We start from the raw sequence: 24,745 nt of genomic DNA, 5'->3' as shown, positions 1-24,745 counted from the left end.
ATCGACGATTTAATTCAAAGGATATAGGCATTTTATCTTTAAAAAAAATAAATATATATATAGTTATTTTTTACTTTTTACCTTTGACTGCTTCTAAAATTTCTTGATTTGTTGGAAATGCTGTCTCATCCTTACTATCGATATCGCTACTAGTAAGAATGTTTTATTTGAATTCAAAACGTTTTTTTTTCCAATATTAGTAGCGTGGGAAGCTTCTTTTCCTGTCGCTTTCCAGAAAAAAAATCTGACATCGCTAGATGTTGTCGACTTCCATCTTATTTCTTTTTCTGAATGCCGCCTTGAAAAATCAGTTTTCAAATTTGTTTTAACTATTGTGGCTTCACAATTGCAACAAATAACCTTTTCGCTAGACGTGATTTTTTTAAAAAAAAGAATCTTTTTACGCATGAAATTTTCCACATAAGTGCAAAAAATATAAAATGCTCTGTTCTCATAAGAAAACACAAAGCAAATTACTGCGCCAGCGATAGAGGCCGAAGTTGTCAAATTTCCAAAAATAGCTTAATAAAGGGGAAAAAAATTCTCCCCTTTTTATTCAGTAACTGCTTGTGTTGGAGATTAACGTAGAATTACGAGCGCTTTCTCCTTCCGCGGTACGCTAGAAAAAAAATATTTAAAACAATTCTGTAATAAGAAAAAAAATTTGCAGAACCATTATTGCTTCTGCAGAAATTTTTTGTTTCTGTAGAAAATGTTCTTTTTTTTTTTTTTTTTTTTTTTTTTTTTTTTTTTTTTTTTTTTTTTTTTTTTTTTTNGTTATACAGATACTAGCTGGACTAAAATTTTGCGAAAAATATGAATACTAATTAAAATTTGGGCGGATGCAGCATAAAGAACTTTTTTTGAAACCAAAAGCCATTAAAGAACACAGTTAAACTTAAAAAATCAAAACATGTTTATAGCAACAATTATATTGAATCAAAATAAGGTTGTTTCAGGTTTCAATGTTTCTAAAAGTAATGGTTTGGGGGCTGAAAAGTGGGGGTGAACTGGCATTTTTTGTTCGAAATAGAAGTAAAATATAATAGCTTGATATCAAAGTTCGTCCCCACATCATTTTACTGAGGCACATAATCAAAGTGTTTATAGTTTAATTTAAAACTCAACATTTTACAAAATAAAACTTACTTGCAAGGCTTAAACCATAATTTTGCACCCTGAGCTAAGGTACTCCATTAATTTATATGTCTTTTATGTTTAAACGAAACCAATTTAAGATGTGCTAAGCTTATGCATTAGCTATTATAGCAATATTGTCTATAAAAAAAACTACAGACCATTACTTTTCATTGCTATTTATTTCTTTATTCCATCCGATTTTATTTCTTTCTTGACACAAGCTGTTTTTACATTTGTTTATACATAGTAAAATCAGCTTTTATACTAATTGTTGCTATGAATCCAATATTGAAGTAAACGTTTTTTTAATAAACAAAAATAAGTTTTACAAGAAAAATAATAAAAAATAAGCTAATTTACTTTTTAACAAATTTTTAGTTACATAATTAAATTCGGCATTTAAGTCTTCTAAAATATAATTGATTTTTCTTTTTTTTCCTTCTTAGGAATCCCAAATTCTCTTTAATTAATAACAGTGATTTTTGTCAAAATTTGAGGGAGTCCTCAATCTTTAAAGGCTAGGCAAGTTAGGCTAAGGCCTGATTAAAATTTTAATGATACCTAAGTATACAAAGCAATGTCATTTTTGAGCCTCAATGATACTGCAGAAAGGATGGCTGTTATTTTTTTAATATGTTACCATTAAGTATATTTCTTCAGGCACTAATTTTAGTTCATAGTTATTGATAGAGCCAGAGTGGCTCAGGGAATAGAGCGCCTGCTTCCTAATGAGGTTCAAATCTCAGTGATGGCTGGTCAATACAAAGTCCGCACCTGGCTCGCACTGACGTAAAATATCTTCAGTGATAGACAGTTCATGAGTCAAATTTCTGTCTTGATCCAAGAGTCTTCTGAACTGATTCTCCAGTCTTCTGGATTGGATGCAAAATTACAAGGCTAGATAGTTGAACATTAGTAGTCGTAAACTCAAAATTGGGTCAGCTGTTCAACAACAGTTATGAAAATAAAGCATAGTTATTGAAAATAATATCAATACATAATAGTTAAAAAGCTACATGTTTTTATTTGAAGTAGGCTACTTTAACACCTGATCCTACAAACTTATGAAGAACTTGTAATTAAAAAGAAGAGAAAATAACTTATACTTACTTTGTACAAGGGGTTGACGCAGTCAGAAATAATTCTTTGACAATCATCTTCAGAAAACTCATCAAGATCCACTAACCTCTGAAGAACTTCAATTTGCTTTTTTTATAAAGTTAAAAAAAAAGAAATAAATAAAAATCAATTAAAATCGTAGGAATATGCATATAGATTTCAAATTATTTTAAAGGTCATAATATTTTTTGTTCACTATTTTATATTTGTGCTTTGTTTAAAAAATTGTTGACTTGGGATCACAGAATATTATAGAATTTATAAAAATTTTGCTGCAGATTGAGTCATTAAATTCTGCTACCAGGTATAGTTACTGATTAGTCTTATCAATATTTTATCTTTTTGTTAACTGTTAGTATAAATATTTTAGCTATTTTATCCACCTTTTTAAAAGTATTGTTTTCCTTTCTCTTACCAAAATACCAATTTAAATAGTCAAGCTTTTTTACCACTTAGCATGTTATGGTAAAAGTTCATTTGTCAGCTATGCAATAAAATTGCAATTAAATATAAAGTTAAAACTTTTAACAACCTAATACTACTAAGAAAACACATTTGAAACTATAGACAGGGTGCGCAACCAAATTATTCAACAAAAAATAAGCACCTTTTAAGCACTTAAAAAATATTTCATAATTAGGCAAGGTTGGGAAGTTTTTCACAATTGATGGTTTTATCTTGTTTTAACTGTCATGTCAAAATAAAATAAAAAACTTATGGATTGTTTTTAACAATTATCAAAAGTCACGAAATTCTGAATCGTGTAAAATGAACGCCGTTTTCATATGCTATGGACTGACAACATGCTGAAATACATCGGGGTTCAGTTAATTGAGAAAACGTTGAATAGAACAATGTAAACTGTGTCTTTTTGCATAATTCGTAGCAAAAATCAAGATGGTAAAGGAAAAATCTCATTTTCAAAAAGGGAAAATTAAGCACTTCTTTAAAACACCCAATGAAAAAAGCACCTTTAAGGGCTTTTAAAAAACGAAAAGCAAAAATAAGCACCTTTAAGCACTTCTTAAAAACGCTACGCACCCTGATAGATTATATTCTATACTATAAAATAAATTCTTAAATTTGAGAAAATAACATTTGGAAGAAGTGAGAAAAACATACTGTTTCCATGTCAACAGTTGTGAGCTTTGTAATACCAGTCAATTCACTGAATATACTTCTATAGATGGCATTCTCTTCCTTCGTTCCTTTCACAAGTTCCAGCTTTAGTTTCAATGTTTTTATAACCTAGTATTGTAAGCGCAATATGTTTAACAAAGAACTATACAATCTAACACCAAAAATTATAGATTACATTACTGGCTCAGAAAAAAAAATTAAACGATCTGTACTATAGTTCTTAATAAAAGGTGTTTTTAGCACTAACATAGTTAGATTTGTATATCATATTAGCTGAATAGCAACATAAGTATAACAATCATCTTTAGTCTCAATGAGAACAGTCATTACATAAGTTTGATTTTTATTTATTTAGTCTTAAATCCAAAAAAAAGCATCTTTTTTTCAGCAAGGGTTCGAAATAAGCGGTTGTAACTTGTAATTTGCACCTAATAATTTAAATTTGACTCATAAATAATAACCCTCAATTGTCAATCAGGGTTGGGGTTTTGACGTCAAAAGTTGGTTTTTTATATTATCTTTTCTGTCATTGGGGAAATTTTATTAGATATTAAATAATGCACAATACTTGTATCATGTACTACTATAATTAAGATTTACATTATATATCATATATACAAAATTATAGCTAAAATTATTAATAGTTTTTTCCAAAAACACGGTTCTCTTAATACTTTAAGGTTAATATTATTTGCTATATTACAAATATTCGGTCTATATTGCAAGTAATAACTATGAGTTATTAATTATTATCAATCTAAATATTGATTTTAATTCTTTTATGCCATAATTTAAGCAGATTTTTTAGATTAAGTAAAACTAAAGTGGTCGCTAATAATAGTCAGATTTCAACTTATAAATTTGTCAAGCTTGATTCTCATCATTTGATGTTATATTATTTATATGCAGAACAGAATATGTCTGATCCCACACACAAGGATTAGGGGGAAATTCGGGTTACTAGCTCGGGAGAAATTTTTACTATAAAAAATTCTGACAAAATTTTTCTGTTAAAATATGTGCTACTTTGCAAAATGTGTCTTTATTAAAAAAACACACGTCAATTTTTGTATTTATTAATTTCAATTCCTTAAGTTGTGCTGTGGTAACAATTGTTACTAATAACGATACCGTTTTGCCAAACGATACAGTCGCAAAGAAAGAAGTTGTGATCCCACAACTTAAGGTTATTTAGGATTACAATAAGCATATGGGAGGTGCAGACCTATATGACAATGCCATAGCTAAATACCGCATCAAAATAAAAGGTAAGAAATGGTGGTGGCCAATATTTACAAACATCATTGATAGGATTACAGTAAATTTCTGGAAGCTACATAGTATTTCAACTAGCTCAAAAATATCATTTATAGACTTTAGATCTAATACAGCAATTGCCCTATCAAAATCTGAATAAAAGAACAATCCATCTGGTGAACAAACATTACAAGGTACCCATCCTAACAAAGGTTGCTCATCATCCGCAGCTCTACCAAAAAAAGTACAGACTGATAGAATTGGACATGCAATAAGTGAGCACGATAAAAAAAAGCCAGCAAAGTGCACAAAAACCACATGATTTATTTATGCATCAAATGCAAAGCCCATTTGCATTCGAAATGTTTCTATTAAATATAACAGTTGAACTAAACAAATTGTTTATTGATCTGGCCAATGGTTGCGTATATGCACCATTTTCTTCCTTAAATAAAATATTACTTTTTAAACACGAAACTTATTTTTTGTCTTAATGATTGTGATTTAAACATACTTCAAGGAAAAAAATACCACATTTTATACAATTTCTATCCTTGGTCTAAAAAGGGTTAAGGTTTTGGGAACTTTCAGGTTTATAACTGAAGCAAAAGGTAAACTAATTTCCAAACTGAATACAAAAAATTTAGTTGGCAATATTAAGTTAAAATTTATTTAAGTTAGGAAAATTGTTAAAATAGCTCTTAGTGGCCTGCCCAGTGTGGTACCCTAATTAGTACATCTTGGGTGAAATTCTAAACAAAGTATCTAAACATTAAATGAAAAGAACTTTTTTTTCATTGTTAACTGTAAATAGAGAAAAATGAAAGGAAAAATACCTTTTCTTTATCATTCAGCTTTCTTAAAAGAGGGATTAACTTGTCAAAAATATCTAACTTTTTATCCCTAAAATAAGAATAAAATATGAGTAGGTGACAATGATATGATGAATAAACTTACATATAAACAACTGTAATGTTAAGTAGAAAACTATCAGATAAAAGATAGGAGAGAACACTGAATCAGGGCCTGAGCAAAGCTTTCACGACCTCGCTAAAAACGATAAAATCGTAAATTTGGCAAATAATTTTTTTATCAGGAAAGAAAAAATAAATTTAACTCGATTCTCAAAATAATGTAGACATGAATTTTTCTAAAAAAAAACAACAACAGTATTTTTTATTCGATTACAGTAATTTTCGGTAGATCCGCTGCATAACCAATCAGTACTGATTTAAATAATGCAAGTCTGAAACAAACAACAGTAAAATAGTTTCATATGGGAAAAAATAATAATCATAAAAAAATTGTTAAGATTTGCATTTGGTGAAGACTTTCGAAAATTGGCTAAAACTTCTGATATTTAGCTAATTTACTGAATAATAATTTGAAATCCTTAGCACGGGCCCTGCGTAGGTTGTGATGTTTACTTAAAAGATTTATTATCTGGAAAAATGTATTTTCCAGAAGTCTAAAAGTCTTCTGGATTTTGGACTTTCTACTGAAGTGCGGCAATTTTAGCCCTACAAAACAGAATAGTATCTAAACCGCAATCAAAGTATCCCTCCCATTATAATAATTTATATATAATAGTCCGACAAATATGTAATAGTGTTTTAAATGTATCTGCAATTTGCCAGTTACAGATACATTAAAAACATATTTTCAAAACATGACTTACGGAGAAGATAACTCTAATAATTCCTTATAAACAGATACAAGTTTCGGAATATTTTCTGGAGATTCATTCTTTTCATAAAAGCTGCAGAGCCCCTAAAAAAAGAAAGAAAGTAGAGAGTACATGTGATACATTTTGAGTTTTCAAAAGGTACCCTATTTTACAAATAAATTTTTGGCTGTGTGGCGAATTGAAGAAATAATGCTATGAAAAGAAATAAAGAAAAAATATTTAAAGAATTAAATGAGTTTTGAGAGGCAAAAAAAGCAAATTTTATTTTAATAGAACAGGAATTATTTTATTCAAATATTAAGGCTACAACCTTCCTTAGAATGCAATAATTTTTTCTTATCATGGTGCCATTTTAGGCTATTTTTCAAGTTAAAATTATGCAAATTCTGGTAAGAAATTTTGATTCTGCTCAGATTAACAAAAAACCTGGTTTTGCTAGGAAAGGTAAGTAGTAGTACTTAAATAAGCTTGAACGATTTTAAATGCATATTTCTAGTTTTAAGTGCATATTTTGAAGTGTTTTGGAGCATATTTTGTCCCTTTTTTTAGTGTATGCCCATTGTCTACTAATCACATTGCTTTCGTAATCATAAAATATTCCATTTTTATGCACTATATCTTAAATGGGAGATTTATATTATTTTAATTAGGGACCTGCTTTCACTATGAAAAAAATTTCTCAAGAAATTTGGAAATTCTGGGGCATAAGAACCTGCTGCTTCCAAAACCTTACAAATCACTGATTAATACCAAAACAATTTTGAAATACCTTTAGTTTAAAATCCAAAAATATGCATGAAAAATCCCAAAAAATCATAGAATTTATGATTTTCAATAAATAAATACATAAATAAACAAACTTAAACATTCTTGTTTTGATTTAGAAGAGATAGTTAAGTAAATGCAGTTTATGGAGAGTTGCATTCTAAACTGCATTTAATTTAGATTATTTTTCTATTGTAGCACAAATAAAGAAGGAGGAAACAATGTACCTGCCAAGCTAATGGTTGCTTCGGAGATATTTCGATGGCCCTCTTGAAAGCAGCAACTGATTGATCAGGTTGATCTATCTCTTGAGCAGCCACTCCCACAAAAACCCAAGCATTGTAATTATCTTTTTCAGACTGCAGAACAACCTAAAATGTTAATTGGATTATTTGTAGCAAATTAAGATTTACTTAAGGTTCACCCTATAAAACAGTTGACACTTTAATTTAAACTCAAATAGGAAGGTAATTTTTCTTTTAAAAAAGTCAAATTAACCAAAATATAGTCTTAAAATATGATTAAATTTTCCTATTTAACTGGGCAGTTAGTCTTATAAGTTATTAAAAGTAAGCAGGCCCGCAAGAAGGACTTCAAATTATTAGCCAGTAAATGAGCCAAATATTAAAAGTATTAGCCAAATTTCAAAAGTCTCAGTCAAAGGCAAATCTTAATGATTTTTTATGATTAAGTTTTTTCCCATTGAAAATTTCAAATCAAAATACAAATTTACTACAAATTTAACTATTTTCTAATATGCAGATTAAAACTAGAGGATGAAAATAGTAGATCTCTCGTCGTCTTTGAGGATAAGAAAAAAAAATAGGCTGGGATTAATTTGTGATAACTTCTTAGACTATAGCAGCAATAAAAGGAAAAACTTGAAGCAACGTTTGATGTTTTTTTAGATTCTATAATTAAATATATTTCATTTTTATTGAAATGTTTCTTTTTTAAAGTCTTTTATTTTTTAATAGAATTTTTATTGCCTCAGTTAATTTTCTTGTCGCTAATGTAGTCAATAAGAAAGAAAAAAAAGATTGGCCATTTGAATAATTTAATTTTGCTTTATTCTGTATCATTAGTTTTTATGTTTCATATGATAGTTTTAAATATTTTTTTTCTTTTCTTGGTAAGTCTAAAATAGGGCACACTTAATCTTGCATGGGAGGGGGCACGTAAGCCTCTGCCCGCCACTTGCTCTGAATAAGTCTTAAAGGATTAAATTTTATTATAAGGCCCCAATTTTAAGATGAATTAATATGTGTATAATTTCGTTTTACTTACCATGTAAATTAAAGCTTTAAATTATTAAACATTCTGTTAAATGAATGCAACATATAAGATATTTTTGCATAGGTACCTGTTTTCTCAAACTACCACCACCAGGGTGCCAATTTTTTTTTTTAATTGACTAAAATTCCAAATAATTGTAGTTCATCACCAAAATTTGACAAATTCGTTGACACATGTATGGATGTAGAAATCACTCCCTTAAGTTATCCTGGGCCACTGCCCAGAAGTTGCCCTGACTTGGCAATTATTCTATCACAGCAGTTATTCTGTGTCATGCAATCACTCTTTTTTTTACTTGAATAATTATTAATTCATCATATTTTCAGAAAATTAGTGACAAAAGTATATTGTAACATACATCGGTTTACATATAATTTTTTTAAAATAATTAATAAACTAGTAACATTTAATATAATGCTGAACAAAAAAAAAAATTGCAATTTTTTCCTTTCCTTCTAGCATGTATGCTGCCATAAAGAAAATATGCTATTTGAGCTCTTTTATTGTATCTCCCCTTACTTGGAATGAAACAAAAATTAATTTTATTAAGGCATTTTCTATATTTTAGTTTTTAGCTATGATATACCAGAGTATAAAAACCAATTATGAAACTTAAAATAATTCACATATAGTTACAGGTTTAGACCCGATCACGAAGTCCAATCCTGTCTTTTATGCAGTAGACATGAAATAATGCAGTGAGGATACTGCATAGTAAACATATTTGGACACAAAATTAAAGTGAAGAAATTAAAGGAATCAGAAACTTGCAGTTGAAAAATCATCATAGCTATTTAGTATAATTTTTTTAGAAAATAAAAACAAAGTAACAATATGAATTACCTTGCAAAATTTTAAAGCAGATTTGAAATCTTTCTCCTTAATAGCTTCACGGGCTTGCTTTAAAAGGGATTTTGTGTCTTTACTTGCCATTTATAACAATAACTTTTAACCCATAAATTGATTACAATAAATAAACATTATAAACTATAACACGGGAGAAAATATGAATAAATCGGCAGAATAGAGAAGAATGGAAAAAAGGAATAGCACATCTTTCAAATATTTTTGAAAACATATTCATGCATGTTGAGATTTCATAGTCTTAAATGTAGATGATAGATGGCAGCTTAATCACATAAAAACTTAACTAAAGATGACAGATCGTTTCTTTTTTTTCGATAATTTTATTTGATATTTTATTTAATTCAATCCTCCAGATGTAAAGGTTACCTAGAAGATCAGTGGAAATGTGAAAAAAAAAAACACTTAATTTTTTTAAAGGGTCAGTTTCAAATAATAAATAACGATCAATTCTTATGTTTTATGTTCTTCACTAGATGGCAGGACGTATTTAAAAAGACTTCTGTGTGTTGTTAATGAACCTATTAGAACACGAGTGTGTCCTTTTCTTTTCTCTATTTTAACACATGTCAAATGTTCCCTCCCCCCCTCTCTATCTCGCAACCAAAACAACTGGCGAGATTCGGAAAAGCCGAATGTATCCAATCAAATGGAATCAAAATCATAAGTTTAAAGTTCGTGAAAGGTTATAAAATTTTAGGATTAATAAAATAACTGATTAAACTTGAAAGTTGAAAAAACCTGAAAAGTTGGAAACTACGAATATTTTTGTTTTTATCGAAGTGATAATTTGGATAATTTTTAGTAAAAAGGATAAAACCTGATGTCATTTAAGGAAGTTGTTTTATTATGACGTCAATTTAAATTTCATTTCATATAATTATAGGATAAAAATTGTTTTAAGGAAAATACCAGTGTTTCTTGCAAGATTCATGTATTTGGTAGTTAATATTTATCTTTAAAAATATATTTAAAATTCTTCTTTTAAAAAAATTTTTATTCATGTATCGGCGTCATTTAAGAATGGTTCAAGATTTGGAATCAAATAATGAACCTAAGAGTGAATTTATTCATCGGGTATCAACAAGTATTCCTGTTGTATACCTTGCCTGGAATATTGCTGCCGAAACTTACAATAGTGTTAAATTATCAAACAATATTTTGAAGGTTTCTTTGAACACAACAGAAAAAGTTGCTAACTTTATCACTAGACCTGTTTTCAATCGATTTCAAAAACAGCGTAAGTATTTTCCCTTGGTGCAAATATATATTGCATAATTGAGAATGTATAAAATGCTAGGGAATTTTTCTCTATTGTGATCTATGCCAAAATGCTGACTTTCCGTGCATTGTTTTCCGAGAAGTTAATAAAAACATGGGGAGATTTCCGTATTGTGATCTGTGGCAGAATAATCGCCAAGTCTTAACAACTTTTGGGCAGGGGCCTGTGAGGAACAAAAAAAAATCACAGCAAGAGAACACCTGGAAAATTATAACTCGTAGTCACTCACAGGCAAACATCTGCATACTTTTTTTTCTTAAATTGAAACTTAAAAATCTATATGGCAATTGTAGTTAGAAATATCCCCAAAAATGTCACAGAAGGGAAGAGTGCTGGGAGATTTCCGTATTGTTATCTGTGGTAGATTAATTGCCAAGTCTTCCAACTTCCGGGCAGCACTATGCAAGATACTAACAAAAAACATCATAGAAAAGGGCCCACTTAAGGGGTATAACTCTTACCCACTTCCAGGCAAGCCTCTACATTAAAAAAAAATTTTTTTTCAGTTAAAAAATAATTTGGCGATTGTAGTTGGCATGTCAGATCACAATTCGGAAATATTCCCAAGAGTACCTACCTTTAAGTAACACTTAAATAGAAATTTTGCCAAAAATTCTTTCCAATATCTTTTTTGATTCATTATATAGCGTCAAAAGGCAGACGTTTTGAAATATCATGTAATTGTTGTGAAATAAGATTCCTTGGATATATTTTCAATATCATCCTAATATTAAAAATTTTTCTCCGTACATAAAACTGCAAAATTTATAATTTCAGTGAATTTTTTAAAAAAGCTGTTTATTATTATTATTAGCTGAGATACTCTTTTGAATAAATTATCTGCCTGATTCTATCTTGCTAATTATACTATTTACACTATACAAAGTTAATTTTATGTGTTCTGTTAATATTTATTTATAATTTTTAACACAAAGAATGTTATTTTTTGAATAGTGAAATCAGCTGATGTAATTGCTTGCTGGAGCTTTCAGACATTACAGGAATTTGTACCTTACATTATTTATCAGCAGCAAAGGGTAATTAACTTTGATAAAAGATTTATTTTTCATTGATAATGCTTAGTTAAGATAGTTGGTTGCTTAGTTGAGACTTACATTTACTTAGTTTTGTTGATATTGCTTAGTCTTATAAATTTTGTGTACGACCTTGTTGGCTTTCATTTTGACAAAAGAACACTGCAAGGGTGACAGTATGTCTTAGGTCAGAACCTCCCGGAAAGATGGCAGTGTCATGAGGTCACTTCCACAATTTAGTCATAGATCTGAAGGGGAAGGAAATATTCTCCATATTCCTGTTCCAGTGCTCTGCAACCAACCATGTAGTCTGTAGGTCTTAGTAAAATTGAAGATCGGTCCCCGGTCCCTGTGGAGCAGTGTCGATTTTCTAAACACTGGACTACCATGTCACCATTATATGATTCTACGTTTGGCTAATATTTGCTTACCATATTTGTTTTATTAGTAACATTGTATGCTTTACTTGCTTTAAACTATAAAACAGGAAAAGTGAAAGTAAATAGTGGGAATGAAATATAAAACTCATACCTAAATCCATTCTGGTGCATTAATTGTGATTAATAAAAAGATATTAATAATAGTATATAATTTGACATGTTTTAATAATCTAAGATAAAAGAAAGAATAATCATCATCTACGCATAGTTCTTATGGAAGTGCTCGCAAGTTCATGTGCATTTCAGGATTGTTGAGACGTTTCCAAAGTGTCATAAACTATAGACAGGGATGAGATTTTTCCGCTTTTTAGCTGATTTCCGCTTTTTTCACTTTTATCTCTTGAATTTCAGCTTTTTTATCAAAAATTCAGATTTTTCTAAAAATTTCACCTTTTTTTTTATAGGTATTCCGCTTTTTCAGAAAGCTCACCTATTTTCAAAGAGAAACACAAAATTCAAACTACATAGCTACCAATCCTCTCTCATTTTTACTTATAGCTATTTTCTCCCCTTTTACTCGCAGCAGATAAGATTTTCCGAATTTTTTACCCGCCCTCCAGATAGATCCGATTTTTGTAGTTCANCATATAATATTTGTAATTACAACAGTTATTTTATTTTAAAAAACGCTTTTTAACAATGAGAATAAAATATTATAATATAATACCCGCTTTAGAATTTTAACAATTTTGCCATTATCTTCGTATGAATTAAAAGCTCTTGAGGCCTTATGGCCTCCTTAAATTTCATCTTAAAAGCGAATTTATTCTATAACCTTATTATAACATGCATATTTTTTTTAAAAAAGGTCTGAAATTTATTATGTGAATAAATCACAAATAAAAAATGTAAATCTATAAGTTTTTGTTTACTTTTGCTTTTTACTCTTTATAAATTAGTTTTTTATTTCATTAAATTAATTTATTTCTATAATTTATATGTTCTCTTAGGTCTAATAATTCTTAGCGCTGTTATCAAAATACAATTATTTTCAAATTTCCTATCATTAACTTTTGAAATATAATTATACAATTAGATTTTGATTTATGTATATTTTCATTCAGCCTTAAATGGATTGTAGGTCGTTCATAAGCAGCAGCATTTATTTAATATTTCTTATAAAATATAAGAATTATTTAAGTTAACTAATTATTTAAGTTACTCTAATTATTTAAGTTAAACTTCAAAGTAATAAGTTAAATTCATTTACGCTAACACATAAAAGTTTCATTTGAACTGTTTTCATCATATCAGCGGCTCTTAACCTATGGGTCGCGAAACATATTTCTTGGGTCGCGCTGAGTCGAACCAAAAAAGTTTGTAATACACCAAATAATAAGTAATACCAACACCTCCTATAAGAAGTCATTGTGGCTTACTCAGCCTAATTTTGACTTTTTTTGGGGGGGTCGCGACATGAACATATTTCTCAAATTTGGGTCGCGACTTAAAAAGATTAAGAACCACTGATCTATATTAACATAAAAGTTTCTAATATAAATGAATTAATCTTAAGTTAAATTTTCAATAACTGAAGGACACAGTGCAATTGTGAAAGTGTATTAACAAAAGTGTTGAAACACATAAAATAGACCAAAAAATATCAATTATTTCTTTGTTATTGTTTCTTTTTTTCTTTTCTTCGTAAGAGAGCATGACTTGGAAAGTGAAAAGTAATCCAAAAAAGGTAGGGAACCCTCCGTTTAGTTCTTTGAGTGAGTTTGGTGTAAGTTATATAATAATTTTTTAAATCATAGAATTAAACTAAATATGGCTACTTTTCAAAATTTATTTGCGGGCAATATTTGCTTTTATGCGGTATTGGCTAATTAAATGGAATGCAGGGTGTCCAAACGTAATTGTTATTTAACTAGACTGACAATCTACCCAATATTCAAGCACTCTAAATCATCAACTGGAATTGTTTAAAATATTTTTCATTTCAGATTTAATGATTATGTAATTCACATACACAAAGACTGAAAAAAAAGCATAATATTTTTGGAGCCAGCTTCTAAAGTTGTGACTTTATCTCATTTACTGCAAAATTAAAAACTAGCTTATAATTGGCATACTTGGCCAATTTTTAGAGAACTATTCCTATCTGTGTCTTTTCACTGTAAAGGAGTTAAATATTAAATTAAAAAATCAAAATCAGTAAAAATTTTAAGGAAATAAATCTTTTAAATAGTAATTTTCATAATTTATTGAAACAAATTGACTTTGGAATAAACACAGTAGGCTAATTAATAATGTTTTCTTTGATGCAAATTTTAAATTGGACATCAAACATTAACATTGCTTTTGAGTATCAGCATTAAAATGTTATATTGATTGGTACCATTTTCCGCATAGAAGAAGCAATAGCTTTTTTCCCCCTAATAAATCCTCTTGCTTATAATAATTTAAATATAAGTAGCAGAATAATATGTCAAAAAACTTAGATGCCGAGATAATTTTTCTTGTCACCTGGTGACTTTGCTCCCAGGATTTGTCAGTCCGTGCTCATAAGTTTTTAGATCTTCTTTGGGATGACCTTCAAAATAAAAAGCCTCTCCTGGTAGCAGTGCCGGATTAAGCGTACGTGGGGCCCTAGACCATTCAAATTTTTGGGGCCCTTAGATTAAATTTTTTTCTCGTATATTTTTTATTTATTCAAATATAAAAGTATTTATACTTCTTTTCATTTAAGAAAGCATATTTAAAATTAAAATAAATAATAATAAATGCGTATTAAATAAATATGATTTACATTATGTAAAAAAAATTATTGTATTTTATTAATATATACATTGAAATTTTTTTATTTTTTTTTAAATCATTGTTTTTCTTAATTTTTTAAAATCTATTTTCAAAAAATTTGTTTTAAGGGGCCCCAGGCCATGGCCTAGTCTGGCCTAATGGGTAATCTGGCACTGATTGGTAGTTGATTTCAGCTTTGAAATTTTCAATGATTGAATGTATCTTTGTCACAAAGTTTATTTTTTGATTGTCGATCGAGATTTCATTTTATAACTGAGAAAATTGTTTGGGAAAAGCTGTTTTGTACAAAAGAAAAGAAAAATGCTCCCATTTATAATACAGAACTAGAAGCAATAAATATTTTTAAATGGATACGAACTTGTTTTACAATTATTCCAGTGTTTCACTATTTATGTCATATATTTATTGTTTAATTATCTTCAACACAGATTTATAAGCAAACTAAAGATCTATATGAAGATACAGTGGAGAGTGGCTTAAGGAAGTATGATATCATAAAAAAGGTTGGCACAAATAAGGTTTGTAATTTTAGTAATAATTATTATACTGAGCTTATACTATTGTTATTTTAATAATATTATTTAATATATTAAAATTGCATTGGAAATGTCATTATGTGCCGCTAGGGGCACTTCCCTATTGTAAGCTGTTACTTCTTGTGTTTCTAAACAGGTACATTTATTTAATTAAACTGTCTTATAAATTTTTTATTTTCTTATAATCATTGTCAAAAATTACATTTAAATAAGTTCAGTATTAAGTGTTTCATAGTAGTTAAATGATTTGGCAACTAGCTGGGTAATTTTGCCAAATCATCAAATTGTTGTTACAATTTCATCAAGTCATTTAATTACAATAAAATAGTTAATATTGAACTTATTTTAATGTAATTTTTGCCCAAAAATTATTTTTAACGAAGCATAAAATTGATATAATTTAATTAAATAAAAGTACTTGTTCAGAAGCAGACAAAGCAATTCATAATAGGAAAGCTCCTCTAGGGGCATGCAACTCCATTTCTGGGCAAGGGTTCATATGCAATTTTGATATGCCCTAACTCCCCTAGAATTTTGTTATATATAATGTTTTTGTTACGCACATATAATGTTAATCTTTAATCCCCCTGTTATATGTAGTGTTTTTAAACTTGTACATGTGACAAAATGTAAACCAAATATATTTTTAAAAAAATTGTTGTACCTTAAAGAGAGAAACGGATTGCAGATTTGAAATCAGCAATGTGAACAAACACTGTATATATATATATATGTATATATATAGTGTAGTATTTAAAATCTATATAAAAATTTCAAGAATTTTTTTTTTCCTGTGTTATTTAAATATGTGATTCAACTTTGAGTGTAGTAATAATATTGATTTCAAAATATCAGGACTTTCAATACCATGTAGAAATGTGTTGTAATAATTCACTAAAAATAACTTGGAATTTCTGATAAAATTCACATGAATGAAGTACATCAAAAATTGAATGCACAATTCGAGGCTCGTTTCATAATATCCTTATTAAATGTTTTGGAATTTTAAAAATCCTGTGAAAATCAGCAGTAATCTACCGAAAAAGATACGAGCATCACTTGTATTTTATGATTAATTCGGTAGAAACAGAGCAGAAAGTGATAACTCTAATCTGACCATTGTCGTAATCCAATACAATTTGTTTCTAAACATTAGCAGAGTTAGCTTTCAATTTGTTAGTATTGTGTGCAATCTATACTAAAACTTTTTTTTAATTTGCAATGTTAAGATTATTCTGTGAAAATTAGTAGTATGTTCATTAAAGTTCTGGAACAAATTTCCCCCTCACTAAAAAGTACTGGAATTTCCCCACTGGAGCCCTGACGATATGAGTTAAATGATATTAAGACTCATGAAAATGAATTAATTTTACAAATCTTACTTCAAAGCTATGTTCTAATATTCTTTTTAAAAAATTTTATTGTTTTTTTTTTATGTTTATAGTTGCTACATGAAAGTTCAGAGAAACTTGCTGAATTCCGTGCATCACCGTATGGAGAAGTCTGTGAATTAGCTTTAGATTTTACGTTAGAGGCTGGGGAAATGTATGTTGACTATTATTTGCCTCCTCTGGGTGATGAAAGTAAGAATACTGTTTGTAGTCATATAAATTTCTGACCTAATGCCAAGGTTTCTATAGGACCTGGAATTGTTAGGGAGTTCAATGTTTAATTTCTGTAAAAAATAATCCTTAGTTTTGAATATTTAACCAGCCCCATGGCATCATTTAAATCACTTGATTTTTTTAAAAATCTTTTGATATCAATCAATTTTTAAAAAAAAATTGTTTATTTGAATTTAAAATATTTTTATTTAATATCAAATATTTATATTCTTAAGATAGCAGTGTCTTTTTTAAAGTCTTATTTCATATTGTTGAACAAATGGAAAATCAAGGGAGGGGGAACTGAATGCAGCTAATAATGGAATGTAACTTTTGAAATCATAAATTAGCATTAGTTGTAGGTAAAATAATTTGATATTTTATTGTCAATAAATCAATAAATATTTCAATCATGCACATTTGGTTTTACGTTTATTTATATATATGCTTTTAAAATCTATTAAATACTTGGCAATTTTTTTTTAAATCTTGATAAAATATTTGTTCTGCCAGGAACTATGTATATATAGTTTGGGGTGATTACTACTTGACTATTTTTAGGAGATAAATTTCTCTAGAGGATTCAATTCACACTCATGTTCAAGAAGAAACTAGACCTTGGTAGAAAAAATTTATAAAATATTTGTATATTTGTTTTGTATAAGAAATTGGCTTATTTAAACATGAAAAATTATTTAAAAATATTTTTTCACGTTTACATGATCAAATTTTTCTTTCAATCTTTTACTTTTTATGCCTTTTTTGGCAATGGACATTTGATTCAAGAAATGCTAGAAAAGTTTTAACTATTTTTTACTTAGTTAAGTGTTTCAAGTTCTTTCATTTCATGTTCCTCTTTCATTTCATGTTCCTCTTCATTAAAATAATATCCATTGCTTTCTTCTTTTTTTTTGGATCATAACTAAGCATTAACTTTGAGAGTATAGATACCTTACAGGCGAATTAATAAATTAGCTATAATTTATAATCACTAAATAAAATTTAAAACGCTCAGCCATGGAGACATTCTCATTGGATCTGCTGATGGACTTGCATACGATTTGCACCAATTGTATTTAATTGCATTTGAACTTTATTTCTTTACTGAAATTACTAAAAGCAAATTCCAGAAATCTTTTCAAACTACTGTATTTTTATTTATTGCATTACAAACTACGACAAAAATAGATATTTCAGTGATTTTATCTCTTGTTCCAACCATTGACTTCATGATAGTGTTCTGTCCTCCACTATGTTTATTGGCAGCAAAATTATAAAAGTCATAAAAATTTTCCAGAACATCAGAATTATTCGCGAATTCCATTTCAGTGATCAATATTGACATCATACCTCTTCTGTGTTTTATATGTAAGAGACAAAACGAAGTTTATGTCAATATTTACTGAATCAACAACATTTTGAAATATATTTCAAAATGAAAAAAAGTTGACTAAAGTTACATTCTAAAATAAAAATTGTAGCAGTAATGGTATGGCCTCCACCAATCAGAGGTTTTTCCCCCAATCCTATGGAAAGAGCATGGTTCCATAAACATATGATCATTTTTTCAGAGGTTGCTGTTGTTTAGAGGTGGTCATTAAAGAGGTTTGGCTTTATTTTGATTTTTTAAAGCAGTTCTAGTCCTATGCAATTTACTAACTTAGAATTGATATTTAGTTATTAAAAATTAGTTTGCAGGGCCTGCATTAAGGATTTCAAATTATTAGCCAGTAAGTTAGCCAACTATCAAAAGTCTTCAATTTTCGAAAATCTTCGCCAAATGCAAATCTTAAAAATATTTTATTATACATTTTCTTTCCAGTGGAACAAAATTATTCGCTAATGCTTTTGCCAAAACACAATTTATTTGCCAAATTTAAGATTTTATCCCATTTGGCGAGGTGGCAAATTATTAGTGCGGGCCCGGGTATATTTTTATAGTTAAGAGCATTGTTTGTTCATAATTATTTTTCTTTTGAATATTGATTGTATAAAATTAAATTTTGCATATTACACTTGTTTAAGCCTTGTTGCAGAAAAATATAATTCTCTTTATTTATTACCAAAATTTAATGAAGCACTAATTAAATATCTATACATTATCATAATTGAAATTTTTTCCTTGTTACATTTTTTAAAAATGCTGTCTTATTTCCGCAGAAATTGTTTGATCGATATGCATGTTTATTTAATGGAGAATATAACCACCATCTAAGTTATAGAAGATGAACTTGCCATTCAGGCTAGGCTGCTGAGGTTAATAAAAATCATAGATGTCACTAGGGCCAAGTATTTGAGGGGGATGAAATTAAATAAATTAATCAATCACAATTGTTCTCTAGAATTTTTCACATCAGAGAAATTATTTATTTTATTTGCTAAATACCTGCAGAAGAATATATATTAATCTCTATCTTGGATCTTTAAGGAATTTAAATCTATAATTCAGGAAAAATGTTTTTATTTGTCAGAAATATTAAAGGAAACATATACCCAATGTCCCGTCCTACCCAACAATGACTTCCATACTACGATAAGAATAGTTTTCTTTATTTACTAAAATTTTTTGCACAGTATAATTATTTAGATTCTACTGTATTTACTGTGAAATCATGTAATAGCGTCTACTTTCTAAAACCTGCCGAGAATGAATGATTGATAAACTTTTAGGAAATGTAGTCATTACAAATTCTGTGTGATTTAATTAATGATAAATTATAGTTTATATGGTACTAGTATGTTTACATAGTGCACAAAACTATTATTTATGACAGTGATGCTTAATTTATTGTAGTATAAGCGTAGTGGTAATAAGTTTTTATGGGCCTAGAAATGAAATAGTATGGAAGTAAATAAAATATTGTTTGTTTACAGGACCTGAAAAACTTTTTGGTGATCGAGGCAAAGAACCTGTTTGGAAAAGAACAGAGCTGTTAAAGAATAGGATGAAGGAAAGACTGTACAAGCATTCATTATTAAAAATGCAAATGATGAGGTTAAAAATTAAAAGTTTTATAGTCCAAGTTTATCATACAAATTTAGTAAGTAGTCTTCATTTTATTTTTATCCAAACATGTGATGACTGTCTCAGAGTTTAAAATTCCTATTTCAAATTTATTTCAACTTATATGGTATAAAAAAATATATAAAAATTTTATACTTGTGTGCAATTAACATTGTGTTGGTAATAAAAAAATTTTTTTATTTTAGACCCAATGACTTTTTTTAAAGGTCTTTTTTAGCCCTACTGCAATTGTCTGAACAATTCCTATAATTATATTCCTATAATTAAATTTTAATCTATGCTTATATATTGGGTTTTAATTATTATTGCATTTTCGTTTTAAAAAATACATTGATTTAATTTTAATTATCACAGATTATTTTTTAGTTTTAAAAAAATGTTCCTACATTGATATAACTTCACACAGATTGATTTAACCATACACAGATTATTTATGTATTTTTATTATTTTTTTCCAACAACTTCGTATTAATAATTTTTTTTTAATTTTAAATATTACCTAGTAAATTATCTTAGTCTTATTTTTCCTTTCATTCAAGTTTATAGTTCTGACAATTTATTATTTCTAATCAGAGTTGACATTATTTAAATCATCTTATTTAATCCTATGTGCTGCATATTGTGCTGTCCTAATTTAAATGAAATTATATGTTTCTTGTGTATTTTTGGCTGAAAATAATGAATTTGTATTACTTGATTAATACTTCATTCACTTAAAAAATAGGCCAACAGGAAACAACAATTGACATGTTTCAATGACACTTCAAAAATAGTCACTCATTTTCAAGACTTGCCAGACGTGAATGCGAAGAAACAAAAGTAATTTAAAATAAAAATGTAAATTTGCCTACAAAAAATAGAAAAGTAAAGGTGAGAAAGCAAAACTAGAAATACCACAGTAGCCTATCTGAGAGAGGGGGGGGGGATATGAAGAACTGAACAAGAAAAATTAGAGTGGCAAATCTGGGTTAAATGCATTTCCACTCACTGTGGAGGGGTCATGAGAAACTGATGTCGTTAACAAGGGAGTCAGTATTCATTTGAATAAAACAAGATTCCAGGATGTCAAGATGAGCTGATGTGACTTGGGAGGAAATAATTTTGGCATTGTCAAATTTTAATTTATGCCCAAGATTCCAACAATGTTCAGCAATTGAGGATTTTTCAAATTCTTGATAGCAGACATATCTATCGTGCTCCTCAAGTTTAAATTTTAAAACAAGATTTTATTTGCCCAATGTAGTCAAGGTCCTTCTGACCACGTTTCTTGTTCTATTTTTCTTTTTTCCCCTCTCTTGGCTATTGCGGTTTTTCTAGTTTTGTTTTCTCACCTTTATTTCTCCATTTTTTGTTGGTAACTTTAAGTTTTTTTTTGTCAAATGACTTTTGTTTGTTCACATTCAAGCCTAACAAATCTTAAAAGTGGGTGCTTATTTCCGGAGTGCTTGAAACGTGTTGACTGTTGTTTCCTGTTTGTATATTTTAAATGCGAATGAAGTTTTAATTGGGTGATATCCTACCGCTTCAGTTTCTTTGGATTGTTTGTTTAATGAATTTGTACTTATTTTTTGTTTACCATAAAATCCACATTTTCTCTTGGCAACTTTATGTATTTTAACTATACACAGTGACAACATACAAACATTAGAAAAGTGCTTTCATTGACATCACTAACTTGGCAACCATTTTTGACCAAGAAAACCTTATCTACCTTCCCAAGTTTTCAAGGATGTTAAAAAGTGGGATATCTGAATATTTACTAGATGTTTAGTTAATTTACTTTTACAAAAATAGCATGTGATATACCATTTAGCTCTTGATATATGAATAAAGTGCTTTTTGTTATACAGAATCCATTAGTCTAATTCAAAGCGCAAAGAAAATGTCCTGTTATGTGATATATACTCATTTCTAAGCATTGATGTTACTCATTGAATGAGTATTTTATATTATTTTAGTATGGATATATAGTGAATGTGTCATCCTCTTTACCTGGTGCTATAGTAACAACAATTTCTAAAACATTTTTAAATTTCCAAGATGTTGTAAATTTTCTGGCTGTTCTCTTGAAACTTAACTAGCAGTTAAAATATCAGGTAGCTGTTCTTTCGTTATTACTTTATATATTTGTTTTTTAAGTATATACTTTTGTCATAAATATAATTATTTGATAAATTCCTATATTTTTCTTTGTAAAATTTTTTTTATATTTCAAATTAAATTGATGATGTATTTGGAAAAAAAAATTATCAAAGAAATGCATGTTTCCTTTTAAGCAGAATATTCGAAAATCATAAATTTTTTAGGGTTAATTGTGCCAGTTACTGTGTCAAATAAAAAAAAGTCTAATAGTGTAATAAGGAATGTAAAGCTTTTTTATAAGCTTTGGTGTCAATAGAATTTGTCATTGAAATGTAAAGGATGAATCAGATAGAAACTCAAATTATGCTCTCTAAGCAAGTGAGGAATTTCTACCAGTGTATTTTTTTTCTCTGAGTTGCTAAAGAAATGAATTATTTAAACTACGATTCAGATTATTTGGGGTCTTATAAACACTATTATTTTTAACACATATCTAATTATATATACATAAAAAAGGACTCAATAAAAACAACCTTGTTACTGAACTAATCTTTCGACACATTTACATACTTCAATAAGTTATTACATCACACTTTAAGATTATTGATTATAATAAGATTGATAATCATTTTTGTAAAAAATTCTTCACAGATTTCATATGCTAAAAATATTTTTTTTTAGAAAATGTTTTCAGTTAGGCTTTTTTTCACAGCAAAACCTTATTTTGAATGCATCCCGACATTCAAAGTAGAGGACAATCATTTGATCAGTTTGCTAAATAATAAAGAAAGCTTTATACACTTTATTTATAAAATTATGTTATAACTTATTATTTATTTTAAATGTATGTTATAATTTCTTATAGGATATCACACCAAACGGCAACTCCTTCCTTGAATGATGCGTTATTACCTTCATATATTTTAGATGAACGTTCTCTGATCTTTTTTATTTATTACCCAATGTGTGTTAACAAAATTCTCATGCTATTCATTATTATAACAGTAATGAATATATCTCTCGCTGTGTTTTTTGTTGTTTTAACATCAGTAGAAACTTATTTGTGAAATATCCTGAAGTAAATATTTTCTTTATATATGCATAAATATATTGAACTATTTGGAAAACTTAAAATTAAACACTTTTCTTTAAAAAGAAAAGGAATTTATTGATAATAATGCTGTTTCGAGCTTAGAATCTAAAAGAGTGGATAAAATGTTTTTGAAAGTCTCAAATAATTAAATAAATTTGTTTTTAATCCATCATATTCATTTTTTCACCAATAAAAAAAATGTCATTTTTTTTTCTTCTTAAAATATTATATTTTTGTGCAATATCTTAATTTTAAGTAATGTTTTTTACAAATAAAATACACAGTATTTTCATCAAAGTTCATCATCATTTTTAATAATCAATATAATTTATTACTTCTTTCTGATTGCAAATAAGATGATAAAAGCCACCAATAAAGTGGTGTTGTCACTGTAGTCAGTATCAATTATTTTATTAAATATTTTTCACATTTTGTTCAGGATTTCAATTATTTTTTTCCCTTTCTTCTAGTAGCAACTATTTGTTAAATAAATTTCATTACTTTAAGTTAAGTTGTCCCACAATTATTGTCACACAGAATTATTTTCCACAGAAATTTATATATACAATTATAAATTTCCCTCAAAAATACTGCAAATTCTTTTCACTGTGATGTCCTTTTTCTGAGACTTAGTTTTATTATTATATTTTATCTGTAATTAATGTGCTGTAAGTTTTATCTTTGCTCGGGTATTTTTAAAATACTTGGAAAAGAAATCTTTTTTTCTGTGACTAATTGAATGTTTCATATGTGTTATGAAATCTATGTATTTTTCTGTGCAAAAATACATTTGAATTTTATTGCGCTAATGATTGTGTATGAATTTTTATTTACACTTATTTTATTAAAATTACATTATACAAATATATCATATAATGATAATTTACAGTAATTTTGAAGAACTGACACTAATAGTTTATTTTATGCACATTGTAAAATTATGAAAAATATATGTATATTATAAGTCTGTATTTTTATCTATACTGATGTATTTATACTATTAAATTTTTATCTATTGTTTTACTCCCTTTGTTACTTTGAGAATTGTGATTTTTGTGTGTCATATAGCTTTAAAATACTGCAAATATCAGTTTTATTTTTAAACTGGTAATCATAAACATTTAATTAATAAATTTAAAATAAGATTAAGCATATTTAATTAATAACTTTAAAATGATAAGACATGGTTACTTAATAACTTTAAAATAGTGCACATAAACTTATTTATTTATTAACTATAAAATAGTACACATAAACAGATTTCAGTAAATAATTCCAAGAAACTGAAGGGAAAAGATGAATTTTTATTAAAAAATGTTGTTGGCGCCATTGGAGATTTTGAGTTTCGCTAGTAGTATTTTGATAACTATTGTTTTATGGTTAGTTGCAGGGGCGTACGCAAGGGGGGGGGTTAGGGGTTTGAACCCCCCCTTGAGCTCAGACAAAGTGAATTTACAAAATAATACAGACAAACATAAAAATTTTAGTAGAAATTATGCGGGTTATTATTTTTTAAGACTATATATTTTTATTTGCCTTATGCCTACTTTTTTTTTCTCATGGTATTTCTCAGAATACTGATAAAACATTTATAATAGGGTTGTATTTTTGAAACCAA

The 24,745-nt window shown here is 28.0% G+C and overlaps 2 protein-coding genes across 4 annotated transcripts in view; one reads left to right on the top strand and one right to left on the bottom strand.

Moving 5' to 3' along the window:
• The window catches only part of LOC107453652 (superkiller complex protein 3), a 73,321-nt gene extending 63,654 nt beyond the window's left edge, over positions 1 to 9,667 (bottom strand). For both annotated transcript variants that reach the window (XM_043039681.2, XM_043039683.2), the window contains exons 1-5: positions 9,248 to 9,667; positions 7,336 to 7,479; positions 6,335 to 6,426; positions 5,493 to 5,559; positions 3,382 to 3,507 (exon numbers count right to left, since the gene is read on the bottom strand). In XM_043039681.2, the coding sequence (XP_042895615.1) occupies positions 3,382 to 3,507; positions 5,493 to 5,559; positions 6,335 to 6,426; positions 7,336 to 7,479; positions 9,248 to 9,337 (519 nt within the window). In that variant the 5' untranslated portion in view covers positions 9,338 to 9,667. The remainder of the gene's footprint in view (positions 1 to 3,381; positions 3,508 to 5,492; positions 5,560 to 6,334; positions 6,427 to 7,335; positions 7,480 to 9,247) is intronic.
• Positions 9,668 to 9,869: 202 nt separating this feature from the next.
• Positions 9,870 to 24,150, top strand: LOC107453658 (lipid storage droplets surface-binding protein 1). Of its 2 annotated transcripts, XM_043039684.2 has the most exons (7): positions 9,870 to 10,508; positions 11,505 to 11,587; positions 15,216 to 15,305; positions 16,768 to 16,906; positions 19,802 to 19,968; positions 21,911 to 22,048; positions 22,900 to 24,150. In XM_043039684.2, exons 1-6 carry the CDS (start codon positions 10,271 to 10,273, stop codon positions 22,031 to 22,033), a joined length of 840 nt encoding a protein of 279 aa, XP_042895618.1. In that variant the 5' UTR covers positions 9,870 to 10,270; the 3' UTR covers positions 22,034 to 22,048; positions 22,900 to 24,150. The 2 variants fall into 2 exon arrangements, with proteins under 2 accessions (XP_042895618.1, XP_042895620.1); XM_043039686.2 differs by lacking the exon at positions 21,911 to 22,048.
• The last annotated feature ends 595 nt before the right edge of the window (positions 24,151 to 24,745 follow it).

This window comes from Parasteatoda tepidariorum, chromosome 5, assembly GCF_043381705.1.
Source record: "Parasteatoda tepidariorum isolate YZ-2023 chromosome 5, CAS_Ptep_4.0, whole genome shotgun sequence".
NCBI lineage: Eukaryota > Metazoa > Arthropoda > Arachnida > Araneae > Theridiidae > Parasteatoda > Parasteatoda tepidariorum.
This window is presented reverse-complemented; position numbering and strand designations above follow the sequence as displayed.